This window comes from Candoia aspera, chromosome 5 (assembly GCF_035149785.1).
Source record: "Candoia aspera isolate rCanAsp1 chromosome 5, rCanAsp1.hap2, whole genome shotgun sequence".
Lineage (NCBI taxonomy): Eukaryota > Metazoa > Chordata > Lepidosauria > Squamata > Boidae > Candoia > Candoia aspera.
Window position 1 is genome coordinate 67918490 of NC_086157.1, and position 21633 is coordinate 67940122.

General features: G+C 37.8%; 1 protein-coding gene across 1 annotated transcript in view; it reads left to right on the plus strand.

Annotated features, from left to right (window-relative positions):
• The first annotated feature begins 9465 nt into the window (after nt 1-9465).
• Nucleotides 9466-21633, plus strand: part of TMPRSS15 (transmembrane serine protease 15) — a 73321-nt gene continuing 61153 nt past the window's right edge. The window contains exons 1-3 of the mRNA XM_063305472.1: nt 9466-9733; nt 16639-16760; nt 20192-20259. Of these exons, the coding sequence (XP_063161542.1) occupies nt 9589-9733; nt 16639-16760; nt 20192-20259 (335 nt within the window). The 5' untranslated portion in view covers nt 9466-9588. The remainder of the gene's footprint in view (nt 9734-16638; nt 16761-20191; nt 20260-21633) is intronic.

Genomic DNA, 21633 nt, shown 5'->3' on the forward strand with positions numbered 1-21633 from the left:
TAGAGAGAATTTGAGCTGTCATTCAAAGAGACACAGAACAGACCCTCCTTGACTTTTGGGGTTTATCTGTCTGGGTTTTCCCACACTTCTTTAGTTTGTTAGGATTTTCTGTCTACTGTAGCAGTAATAAAACACTAGAGACCTATTCCTCAGCTTGGCATGGTTCCTGTCTGTCAGGACACATACACTCCATAGTTACTAAAGAAAGAGGCATATTCATGGCATTAATTCTGCAAATGAGAGGGGTTTCATCATGTTATATGGACACAGTAGTAATAAACTGGAAAATTAGAGTAGTTGAAAATGAGAAGAGAAAATATTAAAGGTAAGAAACAGGTAGTTCTTAGAAAGCCTATTCTGTCAATATTGCCTTATGGTTGAACATATTGCATAACATGATTTTTTTATTATATACAGTATAATCACATTTACTTAGTGGATTTATACTCTTTCAACTCAAGTACTCAAGGTGACTTGCATAATAAGATGTTACATAAATAATAACTTATTAATAATTATACTTATTAACATACACTAAATGTGTTTTAATTATATTGCAAATAGAGCAGAACTGCCTTCTGAGGCTTCACTTATTGACAGAAAGGAAACATACGTTAAAATATGCAGGTTATCTCCTTTTGACGGCAGGTGTAAGACTTCGTGAATCACCCAATTGTAATTAACTCATTGATCTTCTCATTAATCATAAACATACACAGTGGCGCCAGTATTACTTTAGTGCCCTTTTTATTTTCCTGAGGTACTTGCCTCTGCTGCTATTAGTATTATCAGTAGAGATACAAAACTAATTTAATTCCAGTTCTATCACAAAGCTTTACCTTTGGCAGAAAGGACTTTGGCACATCTGATGCTTATGTACACAATATATGATACTCATTATCTTTTAAGCACAATTAAAATTAAGCCTTTTAATTCTTCCCCCCACCCCCATAGTGTCATATATCTAAAAAAGGAGATGCCAAAATAATTTTGGATGCTGTGATTTGTGATCTAGATATCTACGCTCATTGAATGAAGTGGACCAGGTATAAGTTCCCAGCCTTGCAGCTTTCTAACTTCTCTGCCAGGCATTGAACCAACAGGCTAAAGGGAACAAGATTAGAGAAAACTGGTCAAAATGTAATTATTTTTGTAGTGCTACTCCCGCAAAAGAGTATATTTTTTTCATATTTAAGTTCTACAAAGACATTGAACTCTCAGCATGGTTACATCACAAATTTTGCAGAACAAATGTGCAAAATTATATATTCAATTATTTATATGTTTAATATAGTTTTACTATCCCACCCTTCCAAAAAAAAAAATCAATTGATGAATTGAATGCTCTCGAATAGGATAACAGTATAATCTTTCATACCCATTATCTTGTTCTGATAATTATAACATTAAGAAACCACCATTGTTTTTTATAGCAAATTAGCAACAACCATTTTGTTGATGAGTATGGTACTATATATCTATTCTAATGTGTTTTTTTTTTCTTTTTTTAAATTTTCAGGGTGGGAGACTGAGATAGCTAGTTTTAGCAAAGATAATAATGAATGAATTAAAGAGATGCAGGGTGTGAGAAATCTGAGAAATGGTGGGAGCAATGTTGCAATCACATCCCTGCCCCTTTTATACATGTGCATGAGACTTCAGTAAGGGGTAAGGCTTCAGGCAATGCCATATCCATCCCTGCTGTTGGTCAAAATTTGAAGACTAAGAAAATATAACATGGTATAAATTATTTCTAAACTCCTCTTTTATGCTCTCTAAAATATAAAGAAATTGGATAAAATCCAAGGGTTCTCAACTATTGACATTTGAAACTCCCATTCCACTATTTACATCAGATCTTTGACCTTTCCCTTAATGTTAGTCTGTTCATCTTTTGAAGATCTCTTCTATTTACTCTGCAGCAAGTGTATATCAGAATTTTAGTTTTGAATTATAACAGATTTTTAAATTCCAAATTGTTTTGCAACAGCAATGCTGTTCTTCATCTCTGCTGAAATGAAGAAAGCTGAGGGGGGTTGAAGTCAGAAGTAGAATTTATATAGTAGGATTATGAACTTTATTTAGTTCAGAGATTCAAAATACATTTCTGGGCACAGAATCCTTTTGTACCAACTTCAGATGTAGTTTTACTGCTCAGTAGCTTCTTCAGGTAGCATTTCCAGGTACAGTAATACCCTTAGGCAATGCCATGTCACAGATAAAATTCTACTATAAGTTTTGATAAGTTAGTACAATGAACAGGATCAAAGTACTCTGGCTCATAGTTTATGTGCTCTCTGTAGAAAGCTCAATGGTCAATTCTCAGCCTTACAAGGTAGCACTGAAAGACCCCTCCCTAAAACTATGGAGAGCAACTTCTAATCCATCTTGACAATACTATGTTAGCTGATCCAATTGCCTTACTCAGAAGAAGGACAATGGGAGGGAATACTATGGATGCAGCCCGGAGATTTTTGGGTCATGATTTGTTTCAAGAAGAAAGTTGATGCCAACTGATGGTCTGCATATTTTTGCTGAAAGAGAGAACCATGCATAAGTAGTAGGGCTGCCAGATCCGGGCTGCAAAACTTCAGATGACTACTAGGTAACAAAGAAATAAATCTGGTGGTCTTCAAGATTTTTTCAGCCCAGATTTTTTGGTAGACCTAGGAAGGAGGAAATCAGATAAAATATTTAGCATGAAGGAAGGGAAAAATCCCATCATTATCCATTAATATCCCTTTATGATCTGATGTTTTAACAGGCCATCACCCTGATTTAGGTTTGTGTCAAGTGCAAAACGCTTTGTATTTCAGAACACTTCCAGTTTTCCTGCATGTAAATGATCTAAACATGGATAGCTTTTCTTAAAATAGGCAGTCAGCAACAGCCTTTCTAGATTTTCATTGCAGGTCTGTCAGTGTACTTTATCTACTTACTTTTGCAGCAGCCAGCATTGCAGAACGAGCCAATTATTTAACACAGCTGCCACAGAAAAGCTGAGTCTGAATCTTGCTAATGAAGGGCAATCCTGTGCACATAACCAAGTCATTTTCCCACAAATAACTTAGTAAAATGCCAAGCCCTGGCCTCTTTTTGCTGTAGATTTTAGCATCAGAATGCTTCTTAAAGAACCACAAACACATGAGCCCCATTCTGCATCCGTACTCTCTCTCACTGGTGCAGTCATGATCAAGAGGGAGAATGAAAATACCACAGCAAAACTGTAACCCTCACAGGAGCCACAGATAGTGCTGACCCAGCAGAAAGTTCATTATAATAGAGATCTCCAGGGTTACTGCGTCAGACTTCAAATTAGTTCCTTGGAAAGAAGCCAGTCAGTATCCTGGCCTGGCTGATACTTAGACAAAACATTTAAATAATGTTAAGTGAAAAAAAGGTATTTAAAGAAACAGAAGTTAAGGTGAGATTCTCTTTCCACCCATAACTTGTATAAAGGTTGATATCATACAAAGTTAATCATAGCATGGGATCAAACGGGATAAATGATTACCAAGGGTGATGATATAATACCTCAATTTACATACTCCTGTCAGGTGTTAAGGCACAAGTTGAATTAAAACATTTGTGTGATTATATTGTCAAAGGCATATGGTAATGTCTGTGTCACTTGATTTGGTGCAGAAACTACTGATCAGAAGTCATTGGAGTAAAACCTGTAGTTGCAGACTGCATTCCAGGATGCTTCAAAAATAAATCTGGAATCCTTAAATAAAATAACATATACCTAAAAGCTTCAGCAAAGGATCGTTACCTTGGCATGGTGCTGGAGCTTGAGGACCTCAATGATGCGATGAGCTAAACCATGAAGGGCCACCCAAGACAGGAAGGTCATGACAGAGAGGACAGACTAAATGCGATCCCTGGGGAAGGTAATGGCAACCCACCCCAGTATTCTTGTCGTGAAAACTAAATGGATCAGTACAACCAGAGATATGTCGGTATAACATCGGAAGATGAGACGCCCAGGTTGGAAGATGGTCAAAATGCTACTGGGGAGGAACAGAGGATGAGTTCAACTAGCCCCAGACGTGATAACGCAGCTAGCTCAAAACCGAAAGGATGGCTAGTGGCCGACGGTGCTGGTGGTGAACGGCGAATCCGATGTTCTAAGGATCAAAACACCATTGGAAAATGGAATGTAAGATCTATGAGCCAGGGCAAATTGGATGTGGTTATTGGTGAGATCTCAAGATTAAAGATAGACATTTTGGGTGTCAGTGAACTGAAATGGACTGGGCCAGTTCACATCAAATGACCACCAGATCTACTACTGTGGATAAGAGGACCACAGGAGAAATGGAGTAGCCTTCATAATTAATAGCAAAGTGGCTAAAGCAGTGCTTGGATACAATCCAAAAAATGATATATTGATCTCAATTCGAACTCAGGGCAAGCCATCTAACATCACAGTGATCCAAATATACGCCCCAACCACAGATGCTGAAGAAGCTGAAGTAGAGCAGTTCAATGAGGATCTGCAGCACCTACTGGACAACACAACTAAAAGAGATGTTATTTTCATCACGGGAGACTGGAATGCTAAGGTGGGCAGTCAAATGACACCTGGGATTACAGGTAAGCATGGCCTGGGAGAGCAAAACAAAGCAGGACATAGGCTGATAGAATTTGCCAAGACAACTCAATGTGCATAACAAACACCGTCTTCCAGCAACCTAAGAGACGGCTTTATACATGGACTTTCCCAGATGGACAACACCAAAATCATATTGACTACATCCTTTGCAGCCAAAGCTGGTGGACATCTATACAGTCGGTAAAAACAAGACCTGGAGCTGACTGTAGTTCTGATCACGAACTTCTTATTGCACAATTTAGGATCAGACTAAAGAGATTAGGGAAGACCCACAGATCAGCTAGATATGAGCTCACTAATATTGCTCAGGAATATGCAGTGGAGGTGAAGAATCGATTTAAGGGACTGGACTTAGTAGATAGGGTCCCAGAAGAACTATGGACAGAAGTCCGCAACATTGTTCAAGAGGCGGCAACAAAATACATCCCAAAGAAAGAGAAAACCAAGAAGGCAAAATGGCTGTCTGCTGAGACACTAGAAGTAGCCTAAGAAAGAAGGAAAGCAAAAGGCAACAGTGATAGGGGGAGATATGCCCAATGAAATGCAAAATTCCAGAGGTTAGCCAGAAGAGATAAAGAATTATTTTTAAACAAGCAATGCGCGGACGTGGAAGAAGACAATAGAATTGGAAGGACAAGAGACCTCTTCCAGAGAATTAGAAACATTGGAGGTAAATTCCAGGCCAAAATGGGTATGCTCAAAAACAAAGATGGCAAGGACCTAAAAGAAGAAGAAGAGATCAAGAAAAGGTGGCAAGAATATACGGAAGAACTGTATAGGAAGGATAACAATATCAGGGATAGCTTTGACGGTGTGGTCAGTGAGCTAGAGCCAGAGATCCTGAAGAGTGAGGTTGAATGGGCCTTAAGAAGCATTGCTAATAAACAAGGCAGCAGGAGACCATGGCATCCCAGCTGAACTGTTCAAAATCTTGCAAGATGATGCTGTCAAGGTAATGCATGCTATATTCCAGCAAATTTGGAAAACACAAGAATGGCCATCAGATTAGAAAAAATCAACTTATATCCTCATACCAAAAAAGGGAAACACTAAAGAATGTTCAAACTATCGAACAGTGGCACTCATCTCACATGCCAGTAAGGTAATGCTCAAGATCCTGCAAGGTAGACTTCAGCCATTCATGGAGCGAGAATTGCCAGATGTACAAGCTGGGTTTAGAAAAGGCAGAGGAACTAGGGACCAAATTGCCAATATCCGATGGATAATGGAAAAGGCCAGGGAGTTTCATAAAAACATCTATTTCTGTTTTATTGACTATTCTAATGCCTTTGACTGTGTGGACCATAACAAATTGTGGCAAGTTCTTAGTGTTATGGGGATACCAAGTCATCTTGTCTGCCTCCTGAAGAATCTGTATAACAACCAAGTAGCAACAGTAAGAACACACCATGGAACAACAGACTGGTTTAAGATTGGGAAAGGAGTATGGCAGGGCTGTATACTCTCACCCTACCTATTCAACTTGTATGCAGAACACATCATGCGACATGCTGGGCTTGAGGAATCCAAGGCTGGAGTTAAAATTGCTGGAAGAAACGTTAACAATCTCAGATATGCAGATGATACCACTTTGATGGCTGAAAGCGAAGAGGAACTGAGCAGCCTTATGATGAAGGTGAAAGAAGAAAGTGCAAAAGCTGGCTTGCAGCTAAACCTCAAAAAAACCAAGATTATGGCAACCAGCTTGATTGATAACTGGCAAATAGAGGGAGGAAATGTAGAAGCAGTGAAAGACTTAGTATTTCTAGGTGTGAAGATTACTGCAGATGCTGACTGCAGTCAGGAAATCAGAAGACGCTTAATCCTTGGGAGAAGAGCAATGACAAATCTCGATAAAATAGTTAAGAGCAGAGACATCACACTGACAACAAAGGTCTGCATAGTTAAAGCAATGGTGTTCCCCATAGTAACATATGGCTGCGAGAGCTGGACCATAAGGAAGGCTGAGCGAAGGAAGATCGATGCTTTTGAACTGTGGTGTTGGAGGAAAATTCTGAGAGTGCCTTGGACTGCCAGAAGATCAAACCAGTCCATCCTCCAGGAAATAAAGCCAGACTGCTCACTTGAGGGAATGATATCAAAGGCAAAACCGAAATACGTTGGCCACATAATGAGAAGACAGGACACCCTGGAGAAGATGCTGATGCTAGGGAGAGTGGAGGGCAAAATGAAGAGAGGCCGACCAAGGGCAAGATGGATGGATGATATTCTAGAGGTGACGGACTCGTCCCTGGGGGAGCTGGGGGTGTTGACGACCGACAGGAAGCTCTGCCGTGGGCTGGTCCATGAAGTCACGAAGAGTCGGAAGCGACTAAACGAATAAACAACAATACCTAAAAGAAATGTGAGATCAGTAAAATGCAACTCTTGATTGAACAGGGATTGTTACTTTATCGCTGGTAGGATAAATTCAGTGTTTGATATCAGGTGTCTAACTAGTCAGTCAAAACTTTATTTTGAGACTGTTCCAATCCACTTAATGCCTCTGATAAAATTCTAAGTAGCTGTCACTATAAAAAAGAAATTGACTTGTGGATGTGTTTCCAGACTCTTTATTACAGTATATGGTACTGAAGTCCCAATATGTCACAGTTGAGCTATACCAAATTATAGGGATTTGTCAGTTCTACCTTGTATTTTAAAACACAAGAGGCATTCTCCATTTATGGAAGACGGCTGACATACTTGACCTATTAATTCTGAAAGCAATTTGAGTCCATTTTTAAATATAATGGTACCCTGAATTATTTTGAATAGTGTCTGATAATATATAAATACTATAGTATACAAATATTCCCTATTTTTGTGAAGTATGGCATCTGTACATAACACTGGGTAGCAAAGTATTTCTATCTCTATCATCTATCTGTCTATCTATCTGTCTATCTATCTATCCATTCATCCATCCATCTATCCATCCATCCATCCTCCATCCATCCATCCATCCATCCATCCATCCATCTCTGGAGAAAACAGCATACAAAATGTTGCCGCTTGGCAATTTATTATAGCAAGGAAGTTTTGGCTTTTCAGATCCCCTTCAACGATTGATAGATGTATTTTGCAAAGTTTTCCATGATTTCTAAGTCAGTTCTTTACAGTATTTCATTGCAGGTGCGTAACAGTTCCAGGAAAGAAAGAAAATGCATCCAGTTATATTAGTTGCTATGTTTTTCCCTTACCATGAAAAGATTCATACACTAGAATTTGGTAAAATTGTAGAATATAAGGTTTTCTCTTTTTTTAAAGATATTTCTCAATAAGAAAATAAACTTAGAAGTGATTCACATGAAGAACAGGTTGTATTAGCTGTTTGAAACTTAATTATGCTGTGTAAGTAGAACCAATACCAACAACCTTTCCCATTGATTGATTTATTACTTTATAGAACTGCATGCTCAGGGTTGTTGTTTTTTTATCATATATGTGATAACCCTGCACTCTTAGGGTTGATGAGTGGTTTCACTGGTTATATTAAGTGTAGCCTCTTCAGGACTCTTCTGCTTGAATGACATGCTAGTTCTATCCCCTGTCACCTATCTGCTGCTGTTCATGAGTTGGAAGAAAAATATCCGAGCAGGAGGCATCTGTGGTTATGTCTGCACACAACTGAAGATTTTACATATGGAACTACAGGAGTGTAAAAAGACTCACTACTGCTTAAAACTTGTGGAAGAAAATGAGATGTTTTCCCAAGCATTTTTTGGATTGCAGTGGAAGATAATGTGGCATCTAATCCCTCATGCAACATATGGAAAGTGACATATACTTGTGTTTTGTTTTGTTTTTAATATTGCTGTTGAGATACCATTTCTGCTACACCTGAAATCAGCAGAAGATTTCAGTGATCAGAAAGGTTATGTGATATACTGTATATACTGTAGCTCTCTCTTTCTTTAGAGCAGTGTTTCTCAACCTCAGCAACTTTAAAATGTGTCGACTTCAACTCCCAGAATTCTTTAGAAGGAAAGGTCTAAGCCACTACTATCTTCCAGAGTTTGCCAGCTAAGGCAGTGGTCTCAAGGTACTATTTGGTAGGGCTGGCCATGCACAAAGCATTGTAATGAACTAGCATAACATATTCATTTCCACTGTTTCCTATCACATGTTCATTTTCATGTCTTCCTGTCTATTTTTTTTCCAGCTACATAAAAGGGCAACTTTTCACTCCATGGAAAAAAGTGGTCCTCAGTTCTGCTTTTGCACACCTCAGAACTGCAATCATACTTTGTAAAAACTGAAAGCTTATTTTAATGCCATTTTTTTGCTGGGAAACACATAAGCACACTGCACTCCTTAAAATATGAATCTTAAAAAAAAAACTAAAGTGCTTACCCCAAACTTTCCTTAATACTTCCTTGCCCTTGTGTGTGAAGGTGCCCTAACCAGGTTGCTACCAAACACCAAACAGATTCTCCATTGCTGCTTTGCACTTTGATTTATTTCCTGCCAATGCAAAGGTAAATGTATCCATAACTTTCTGGAACTTCCAAGAAACTATAAACCAAGTACCTGAAAGTAACAACATGCAAAGTCATTACAATTGTACTAGTGACAGATAGATGAAATAATAATGCAAAGTTGAAAATTCACATTTACAGCCTTGGGTGTTGAATATGTACATATGTTATCTTGAAAAATATTACCTTCTGAACAGGAATTACGTATTTCTACCATTAACATTTTTTCTTTAGGAATAAAGTATACTGTGTGCCCAAACCTAGAATTAAAATTACTAAAAACATTATGATTTAAGCCTTTTGTGTTTTTTACAGTTTTTACTATGTTTTTATGTCTTACGGTATAAACTTCTGGAATCACTGAGTCCAGCACTTTATCAAAAATAAATAATTAACTACAATCATCTCTGGTATATAATTGTGCCCACATTATCACTTTTATTATTAAACTTACATGCACCTGGCAGCAATTTCAGGTCCCAGCTCAAAATGAATAAAAAAATATTGTTCAAGAAGACAAACATTCCTTTTAACAGCTATGAATATTTGCTCACTGTTCTGTTTGTAATATCCCTATGTATTTGTACTGTTTTATTAACATTTCTGTGGCTGTTCAACAAGACGACTGAACAAGGTAAGAAGCTAGAAGCAATCTTTATAATTTAGCTCTGTGATGAAATTTAAAACTCTTAAATTGCTGTTGACATATTTAATTGCTTATTATGTTTGGCACTATGCTGGCTACTGCTTATTTGAATATATATATGTATATGTATATGTATATATACAAAAATTAGTAAAGTAGATATTCTACCCTTGAAGATGGGTAAACCATCCAACATTTAGATGCTAAACCATGTATTCTATGAAATAATGGCAACAAGAAACAGGTTGGATTTAAAGTTATATGAAAGTGATTTGGTACTTATATCATTGTGTGAATTTCTTTCATTTAAATGTTTGAGAAATTATACTCAAATTATGTAGTTAAATGTTATTGTTACATAGAATGAAAAGGCAAATGGAAATAGAAAGAACCCCACTGGTCATAGCATCAGCACTCCATTCTGCAGTGATATATTCTCATGGTTGTAAGGGTCTGTGGTCTAATGGATGTTAAATTCTCAAGGACATAATGCACTTATTTTTCATCAGAACCTAATTATAGCATATTATTTATTTTAATGTTAAATTTACGTAGGTTCTTCTTTCCACTTAAGTTATTTTGTGAGTGAGCATTTCCCAATGTTGTGTTGTTGGTCACCATACTTTTGCTTTATTTCTTCTTAAAAGTACTTTTTTTTTCAGAAGTTAGTTGGCAAGATTTATACAAAGTTTCACATGCTTGTGTTATTTTAAAAGATACCAAAGCAATCTGTTTTCTTCCTGTTGTATAGTGGCTTTATGAACTAATAATGCATTTTTTAAAACATATGAATTGCTATCAAGTATTGTTTTCTTGTTTTCTTTGTCCTATAATATTAATATGTTTTACCAAATCTTGACTGCAAAAGACCAGAAAATTACTAGAAGACAGGATAGATATATGGTCATTAGATTTATAAGGCCTCTACTCTACTGCATTATATCTTTTCCCAAGTTCCTTGCATGCGTGGAATTGATGCAGACAAAAAAAAAAACTTCCCACTTAAGGGCAGAGAAAAAAAGATATTTGCATTTTAATGCAAATGTAACTATTACATATTTTCTGAACCAATGGTGAACCAAAATGCAGTAATTTCTTGAAACTCAAACATTTCCAAATATTCTGATGCAGTTTTCTGAAGCAGAAAAATAAAAACTGAAGGATAGCCAACACTTCCCATGAGATGGATGGCTATATAAATGTGATAAAATCATAAATACATACATAAATACAAATAGTCATACATTTTGGAAAATTGTGCACATAAACCACCCAGAGTCCCGTTTTTGGGGAGATGGGTGGTGATAGAAATTTGAAAAATAAATAAATAAATAAATAAATTCCTCAATGGATACAGTAAAAATATATTATCAAAAATTATTGGCAAAATTCTTTCTATTCAGAAAAGGATATATGAAAATGCATATATTAACAGAAAAGTGCACGACATGAATACAAATGTGCACATTTAAAATAGAAAAATAATGTAAAAAAACATGATAGTCATATAAATGTATCAGAAATATATACATACTTGAATAATATTTGCATTAGATAAGTATATATAGAATTGTAACTGTTTATTCTTATTGGTTTGTTTGTTTGTTTTTCAAATTTCCATCACCGCCCATCTCCCCCCAAAAGTGGGACTTATAATGACATATTAAACTATGGGTTTTTTTGCCTTTGTTGTATTTTTTTCACTTTTTTGTTAAAGTACTTTTCATGTGTTTTTTTTTTCTTTTCTCTTTGACAATGTATGTATCTCCATCTTTATTAACTTTGTGTTTTGCTTTATTTCTTTTTTTCTATTTTTGTTATTAATTAAAAATCAATAAAAATAAATATATACTTTTAAAAGTAAAATAAAAAAATAATGCTGATTAAGAAAGGGAAGAATTTAGTTAGAAAATATAATACATTGAGCGTAACTTTATTGGCTTTACCTTAATCACTCATTTTGTGTAATGAGCATGGAGAGGCCCTTTACGCACAAAAATGATTGATCTTTCTCTGGACCATCATTCCATTGTGGAATTCCGTATTTCTGCTAATAACCCATCAACATATAACAGGAAGAGTGCTCTATAGAAAAAAGAATGTAGATTAAATTCAGAGCAGAGGTATTGCTCCTGAATTTGATGGCTGTGACATTTATAGATTTCTAAAAATAGCCAGATTGTAATTTTTAATGTGACAGAACAAGATATTTATTAATAACATATCTGAGAAGCTATATTTAATTTGCTTTAAATGAACTTTAAATCTATGTTATAATCATCACTTGTTGAAATGTGTCCCTGTCATGCCAGCCAAGGTAAACTGCAACAGTCTTTTTCACAGTTGCACATTAGAAAACTATGTTTCATGCCCAAGTTTAAGTGATAATCTGTAGTTCTTATGGTACTCTGGAAATATTCAGTTTCCTAGCATCATGTTCACCAGCAAAGGATCGTTACCTTGTCGTGGTGCTGGAGCATGAGCACCTCAATGATGCCACGAGCTAAACCGTGAAGGGCCACCCAAAACGGGAACGTCATGACAGAGAGGACAGACTAAATGCGATCCCTGGAGAAGGTAATGGCAACCCACCCCAGTATTCTTGTCATGAAAACTAAATGGATCAGTACAACCAGAGATATGTCAGTATACCATCAGAAGATGAGACCCCCAGATCGGAAGATGGTCAAAATGCTACTGGGGAGGAACAGAGGATGAGTTCAACTAGCCTGGGACATGAAGATGCAGCTAGCTCAAAGCCAAAAGGACGTCTAGCGGCCGACGGTGCTGGTGGTGAACGGTGAATCCGATGTTCTAAGGATCAACACACCATTGGAACCTGGAATGTAAGATCTATGAGCCAGGGCAAATTGGATGTGGTTATTGGTGAGATGTCAAGATTAAAGATAGACATTTTGGGTGTTAGTGAACTGAAATGGACTTGAATGGGCCACTTCACATCAAATGACCACCAGATCTACTACTGTGGACAAGAGGACCACAGAAGAAATGGAGTAGCCTTCATAATTAATAGCAAAGTGGCTAAAGCAGTGCTTGGATACAATCCAAAAAATGATAGAATGATCTCAATTCGAATTCAGGGCAAGCCATCTAACATCACAGTCATCCAAATATACGCCCCAACCACAGATGCTGAAGAAGCTGAAGTAGAGCAGTTCAATGAGGATCTGCAGCACCTACTGGAAAACACGCCTAAAAGAGATGTTATTTTCATCACGGGAGACTGAAATGCTAGGGTGGGCAGTCAAATGACACCTGGAATTACAGGTAAGCATGGCCTGGGAGAACAAAACGAAGCAGGACATAGGCTGATAGAATTTTGCAAGACAACTCACTCTGCCTAACAAACACTGTTCCAACAACCTAAGAGATGGCTTTATACATGGACTTCCCCAGATGGACAACACCAAAATCATATTGACTACATCCTTTGCAGCCAAAGGTGGCAGATATATATACAGTCAGTAAAAACAAGACCTGGAGCTGACTGTATTTCCGATCATGAAATTCTTATTGCACAATTTAGGATCAGACTAAAGAGATTAGGGAAGACCCACAGTTCAGCTAGATATGAGCTGACTAATATTCCTAAGGAATATGCAGTGAAGGTGAAGAATAGATTTAAGGACTTAGTAGATAGGGTTCCGGAAGAACTCTGGACAGAAGTTCTCAACATTGTTCAGGAGGCGGCAACAAAATACATCCCAAAGAAAGAGAAAACCAAGAAGGCAAAATGGCTGTCTGCTGAGACACTAGAAGTAGCCCAAGAAAGAAGGAAAACAAAAGGCAACAGTGATGGGGGAGATATGCCCAATTAAATGCAAAATTCCAGAGGCTAGCCAGAAGAGATAAGGAATTATTTTTAAACAAACAATGCATGGAAGTGGAAGAAGACAATAGAATAGGAAAGACAAGAGACCTCTTCCAGAAAATTAGAAACATTGGAGGCAAATTCCAGGCAAAAATGGGTATGCTCAAAAACAAAGATGGCAAGGACCTAACAGAAGAAGAAGAGATCAAGAAAAGGTGGCAAGAATATACAGAAGACCTGTATAGGAAGGATAACAATATCGGGGATAGCTTTGACGGTGCGGTCAGTGAGCTAGAGCCAGAGATCCTGAAGAGTGAGGTTGAATGGGCCTTAAGAAGCATTGCTAATAACAAAGCAGCAGGAGACAATGGCATCCCAGCTGAACTGTTCAAAATCTTGCAGGATGATGCTGTCAAGGTAATGCATGCTATATGCCAGCAAATTTGGAAAACACAAGAATGGCCATCAGATTAGAAAAAATCAACTTATATCCTCATACCAAAAAAGGGAAACACTAAAGAATGTTCAAACTATCGAACAGTGGCACTCATTTCACATGCCAATAAGGTAATGCTCAAGATCCTGCAAAGTAGACTTCAGCAATTCATGGAGCGAGAATTGCCAGATGCACAAGCTGGGTTTAGAAAAGGCAGAGGAACTAGGGACCAAATTGCCAATGTCCGCTGGATAATGGAAAAAGCAAGGGAGTTTCAGAAAAAACATCTGTTTTTGTTTTCTTGACTATTCTAAAGCCTTTGACTGTGTGGACCATAACAAATTTTGGCAGGTTCTTAGCGGTATGGGGATACCAAGTCAGCTTGTCTGCCTCCTGAGGAATCTGTATAACAACCAAGTAGCAACAGTAAGAACAGATCACGAAACAACGGACTGGTTTAAGATTGGGAAAGGAGTACGGCAGGTTTGTATACTCTCACCCTACCTATTCAACTTGTACACAGAACACATCATGCGACATGCTGGGCTTGAGGAATCCAAGGCTGGAGTTAAAATCGCTGGAAGAAACATTAACAATCTCAGATATGCAGATGATACCACTTTGATGGCTAAAAGCGAAGAGGAACTGAGGAGCCTTATGATGAAGGTGAAAGAAGAAAGTGCAAAAGCTGGCTTGCAGCTAAACCTCGAAAAAAACCAAATTATGGCAACCAGCTTGATTGATAACTGGCAAATAGAGGGAGGAAATATAGAAGCAGTGAAATACTTTGTATTTCTAGGTGTGAAGATTACTGCAGATGCTGACTGCAGTCAGGAAATCAGAAGACGCTTAATCCTTGGGAGAAGAGCAATGACAAATCTTGATAAAATAGTTAAGAGCAGAGACATCACACTGACAACAAAGGTCCGCATAGTTAAAGGAATGGTGTTCCCCGTAGTAACATATGGCTGCGAGAGTTGGACCATAAGGAAGGCTGAGAGAAGGAAGATCGATGCTTTTGAACTGTGGTGTTGGAGGAAAATTCTGAGTGCCTTGGACTGCCAGAAGATCAAACCAGTCCATCCTCCAGGAAATTAAGCCAGACTGCTCACTGGAGGGAATGATATTAAGGGCAAAACTGAAATACTTTGGCCACAGAATGAGAAGACAGGACACCCTGGAGAAGATGCTGATGCTAGGGAGAGTGGAGGGCAAAAGGAAGAGGGGCCGACCAAGGGCAAGGTGGATGGATGATATTCTAGAGGTGACGGATTCGTCCCTGTGGGAGCTGGGGATGTTGACGACCGACAGGAAGCTCTGGCGTGGGCTGGTCCATGAAGTCATGAAGAGTCAGAAGCGACTGTACGAATAAACAACAATAAAAGCATCATGTTTTCTAATTGAATAAAATTGGCTATTATTGCTCTCTGACTAGTATTTTAGCAATCTCAATCCAACTTGAAACTTTTGATATGGATTACAACAGGTTTTTTTTGTTTTTTAATAGTCTGAATTTAAAAAATAACAACTCCTAAGCCAAAGCATCTTAGGTAATCTTTCTAAGATGGTCTATCTAAAAACACTAAACAAAATGAAACAATAGGACAAAAAGATGATGAATTCAAAATTAGTTCAGTTTATATCAAATACTCATCACCACCAGTACACTGTACGCCAGTACTAATTATATTATAAAAGAAGCCAATATTAAAAACGTCTTTTTTTTTCCTTACAAGAAAGCACAAATATAGGGCTCAGCATGTGGATAGGGTTGAATGACATAAAGATTTTTAAAAGATTACACAGCAGTATTGTCCAGAAACACGGAACTAACCTTTCCCAGTTTGTATCAAGTCCAAGTGAACGTCCAAACAGCAGACTTGGTAATTCAAGAAAAACATATCCCTGCCCAGCCAGTCCTCATCTGTAGCAACGTTAATACAGAATAGTCAAGTTGTTATTGTTTATGTGCTGTCTGGAATAAAGGCAGTTCTGGACTTGCTGCTTATCTTGTTGCCAGAATGGGCCACCTATTGTTTCCGAGTGCAGAAAAAGATGATGTCATCTTCCACCAGCTCCCATGTTTTCAAGCTGTTTTGTGTTCTAAGCTGTCTTAAGACCTTCTGAGTATATGGTTTACAGAGTTCTGATCTAGTAAGAATCTATCTGATTGGCTACAACACCTGCCAAGCTCCCTCTCCTCCAGTGGCTGATCACTAGTAGCCATTTCCTCCTGGGCTGCCAGGCTCCTATGTTCCCTGCTTTTTAAAATTATTTTCTTGAAGTTGTTTCAAGGATGGTTTGTTAAATCAATGAACTTTCCTTGCCCCATGTTTTCTCACCCTCTCTAGAGGCTCATCACTCCATTTAGCTCTTATATTTTCCAGTGGGCACCCTTTCAGTTTCTGTCCAAGTTGGGTAAAGCACACTTCCATTGCTTCTGTACTAGAAATAGAATGAGAACTGTTTATAATGGAAATAAATAAAATTGAATATTCATTCTATCTTCACTTCCGTGGATCCATATTCACAGGTAGAAAAAAAAATGCAAAAAGAAAAAAGTCTAAACAAATAGCAAAATGACAGAAACATTTTGCTTTCTCACTTATATACTTTTTTTATCAGGAGCAAAATGCCATGAAACAGAGGGAATATTTACAATAAAGTCAGGAGCACTATTTACCCCAGCTTTGCAAAATAAGTCATCAGGAGCCTTCAAAGTTCTTGCCTTTGATGTTCAGCAAATGGTAAAGATGAATTGATTTTTTCCTGGGTTATTTCTATATTTCCACATTCCCTTTTTACTTCAAATAAGTCAAATCTCCTAATATGTTCTCATATGAATGCATGTGAATATGTACTGTATGTGAGAAAGAAAAGCATGTAAGAAAAACCAGTTTGGTCTAGTGGTTAAGGCAATGGGCTAGAAACCAGGAGACTGTGAGTTCGAGTCCCACCTTAGGTATGAATGCCGGCTGGGTGACCTTGGGCCAGTCACCCTCTCTCAGCCCAACTCACCTTACAGGGTTGTTGTTGTGGGGAAAATAGGAGGAGGAAGAAGCATTTGGTATGTTCGCCACCTTATTTATAAAAATAATAAAGGTGGGATAGAAAATAAAATAAATAAATAAATAAATAAATAATGTGAGTGTATGTGCATGCCTAGGTATATCCTGAAGAGATGGCATGCTCTGAGTCTATCAATTAAAGAGTGGCATCCGATAAGACCCAGAAGGTGTGCCTCCCCTGTTGCAGTGCTTGCTCAATGGAACAGTATCTGCCTCCACTCCCCTACCTCTGGCCCCAAACTTGACAACTTTTAAAAAAGCCTTGAACGCCTAGACGTTCCCACAAGTACTGAACCAGGTTGACATATAAGCCCATTTTAAATGTAAATATACAAATGACATGCTTTGTTCCTGACAAGATATGCATTTTATTTTTCTATTACTGCTTTTGTATTGTGATATTTAAAAAAAACCTTTGGCTGTTCAGAGTCAGTTTGCAAGTGCATATACTGAATGTTAAGTAGACGACAGACAGACAGACAGACAAGTTTAAAAATCTAGCAAAGTCAAAGGTGGTGGCTGGTGTACAATATTACAACAGTAAGAAGAAATAAAACAGAGAAAAGAGCCATGTATATCCAGATGAGGAAACGTGCAAGCTAACCAAAGAAAATCCCTATAAGAAATTTGCCATCCACCCTAATCCAAGGCCTGGGGGGAAAGCCAAGTTTTCAAACACTTTTTAAATATGGTCATGGTGGGGTCCATAAGGATTTCTGTGGGTTGTTATTCAAGAGGCATGTGATACAACAGATAAGGCCCGCTTCCTGGGTTCCATTGGGTGAAAGTGGCTGGTGGGACTCAGAGCATGAACACTCTGTCCAATCATATGTAGTAGGTAGGTAGGTAGGTAGGTAGACAAATTTGTGCATGTGTATGTATGTCTCTCTGTGTGTACATACCCACACACAGCATGTGCATTCACAGAGGAGAGAGAGCTACATATATGAGTACAGTGTTCTATACTGTTTTTATCTCTAAAATAACAGCCTAGCAGAAGCTAACAGAACTGGAACCATAGCCACTGGCATCCATAAAGAATGGATAATCTTTTCGCCACATAGATTTGGGGCTAAATTTATATTAGTAGCATGGAAAGAAAAAAATAATCCAACACGTCTTTTCCTGTTTTTGATTGTTTTTAAAATTCTAAAATGCCCAATAATTCAATTCCAAACTACTTATCTAATGTATCATAGAATTTGAATAAATGGTTACCAGGAGATTTGAGTTCCAAGTCATGTTTTCACACCTGATAATCCCTGGAATAACTACATCCTGAGGAAAGATTTTATCTGCACTGTATTTGGAATATTGCCAGGCAATACATGCCAAACTGCACTTATATGCGTGATGCGTAGCTTTTCCCCAATGAGACGCGGACTCAAACTTTGGCAGGCTAAGGAAATCCGGTTTATTGGGAAAGAATACGAACACGAGAGAAAGACAGGAATGAGCACGTGTTGCGCTCATTCCCTTAATATACACGCATGTCGGCCTTGCCCCTTTCTGCCCTCCATTGTCCGTACGTCCGTTCCCGGCCCTTTTGATGGGCGATCCCGGTGAGACAATGGCCTTGATGGGCAATTAGGGCAGATACCGGCCGAACGCCATTGTCCTCTTTCCGTGTCCGGCACAGGTGTGTGCCCTGGAGCCCTGTGAGGTGGGCCGGTGATTATGTTGATGGCTGCCCCGGCTTGGGCGAGCCATCTGTGCAATTGTTCTTGAGGGGATAAGCCTATGCATACTTCCTACCCCTCCCTTCCATCAGGAAGGCATGATCACATTGTGAGGCATGCATGCCTTAGAACGGGGCATGACAATATGGCTTTTTGGGGGCAGCCATCATCCCGATGGGCTATGAACATGCACTAGCTGATCTCAAACAATGGGCCATAGATCTAAAGCTGCAATCAGATTTATCAGTTCTACCTAAAAACATTTTTGGGGGGCTATTCCACAGCCATCTTCTCCAACCAGCCAGATATCTTAGCTGCATAATGATTCCAAAATTTAGAAGGTCCTTATCTTTGGCTAGATTCAATGCCCTTCCAACAGCTGTTATTGAAGGGAGATACCAAAACATCCCTTTTGAACAAAGACTGTGCCCATGTGGCAGAGGAATAATTAAAATGATGGAACATGTCATTTTGTATTGTCCTCTCTATGCAGCTGCTTGCCAAGAATTACTATCTCCATTCTTTACTAAACATGCAGGTCATTTGGATTCATTTTATCTTAAGTTGTTATTATTAGAGCAATCTGATTCTACTTCATTGACAATAGTCAAGTATTGTTCTATAATTTGTACAGTACATTGCAGTATCTCTTCTAATTTTTCTTAGATTTTTTAGAATTTTAAGTGTTTTTCATTTTATTCTAATTAGATGTGAATCTTCTGTTTTATCTGCTGGTCTATGACTGACTAAAAATTGATTTGATTTGATCTGATTTATTTTGAAAAAACTAAAATGTATTTTCTTTCTGCTTTTTTTTTTAACTCACATAGGCCACAATATTAGAAATAGTATTATCAGAGTTGTTGTCGCTCCATTTACAGACATTTTCAGTACCGTGTGGAACACAGTTTAAATGTGTAAATTGATGTCAAGCAGTTTGTGTGTGTGCATGTGTGCGCCCTTTTCCCAACATGCTCATTATTTCTGAACAAAAAGATGTAACTGCTGAATTAGCCAAAATCTTACTTCCTTCCTTCCTTCCTTCCTTCCTTCCTTCCTTCCTTCCTTCCTTCCTTCCTTCCTTCCTTCCTCTCTCTCTCTCTCTCTCTCTCTCTCTCTGCATAGATATAGATGATATAGATAGATATATAGATAAATAGATATATAGATATATAGAGAGTCCCTCCTCTGGGGGAGATGGGCGGTGGCAAAATCTGATGAATAAATATCTATATATCTCCACATCAACTAGGATATTATTTCCAGTAATTATATTAGTTTGTATAAGGAAAAAAACCTGAATATTTCTTGCCTTTCTAGGAAAGTTTTTTTTTTTTCAGTTTATATCATTTTTTTATATTTTCTATATTAACAGTGGCCTATGAAATATATTTCACATCTGTTTTGCATTTTTCATCTTTGTACATCTAGATGGATGATATACTATATTCAAGTCAACTTCAAAATGAATATAAGGGAAGTAAAGTTATGCAGTTCAGGTGAGTTAATTTTTAACAACAATTAATATTAGGATGCGGGCATGCACACATGCTTGAAATATCACTGAAATCATAGGATCTCTGACACTAGAATTATAAATGCTTCTTCTTCTTCATCTACTTCTAAGACTGAAATTCTAGAGTTCCTGGATGGTTATCCTATGCACAGTATAGATCCTATTCCATGCTCCATAGGGAAAGTTGAGTAAAATTTCCTGCTTCCAGGTCTTAATGAGAGAGTGGTAGTAAAATTAAATGAAAATGGAGGGGAAAAAATCAGATGTGGGGGCAAGTTCCTTTGCCTTGTAGTTATCAGCTCAAAGTAATCCGCTACAGGATAATGTCCTTAAAAGTTATGGGCTGTAACATAACCATGCTGGTCTGATACAATTTGGTAAAAAGATGTTTTACTACTTTCCAGTCTAGAAGTGAAAGAAAGAGTGGCTGACCCAAAATCACCCAACCCAATCAGCTTCCTCCTCCATAAGGAAGAACTAGGACTGGTTATCCCAGCACCATAACCACTACAACCAAGGCTCTTTTTACCCTGTAGCAGAACTACGGAAAAGGAATTTCTCCAGGGATCATTTTCTTTAGACAATATCCTGTTGCATCCTAATCAGATCTATTAAGAAATAAGATGCATTTTCTCATCATTAAACAATTGTTTAATGCATTTGCTAACGTTATTGAAATGTAGGATCACCATTCTCAAGTTCAATAGTTTTAGCTGTCATATTATATTAAATATACTATAAGTTAAAAGGGGAAATGTTTTGCTTTAATAAATATGAAAGTACATATTTGCTAATGTTATTAAAACACAGGATCCTCATTCTCAAGTTCAATAGCATTAGCTATCATGGTATATTAAATAAAAGGTTTTAAAAAAGGGAAATGTTTGTCTTGAATAAAAATGAAGAGATGCACAGACAAATGTCTCCACAGCAACATCCATTTCAATAGTCTAAAACTCTCACGCAGGAAAGATTCCCTAAAACTGACCTTGACACCTGTGACTTCATGGATGCATGCAAGGAGTTTTCTTGGCAGTAGTATGGAAGCAATATGCTTCGATAAAAAGTATCTGGGATGCTTTTTCATTCACAATCTAGCCCATAATCCTGACAGTTCTTGTGGAATCTTGTCCAAATTATAACCAGCCTCAGGCTGTTTAGCTTCCAAAGTTAGACAAGCTCAGCCAGATTTTGCTCCTTGAGTTTGCAGACATGATTTCGGACTGCTGAAGGACATGATCAGCTCCAGATGGATTATTCTCATAATGTTCTGAATCCATGTAGTTCATTATAAACCAAAACCCTGAATTTAAATATGAGATTGGAAATTGCATTTTAGGTATAATTTGTAGAGGTT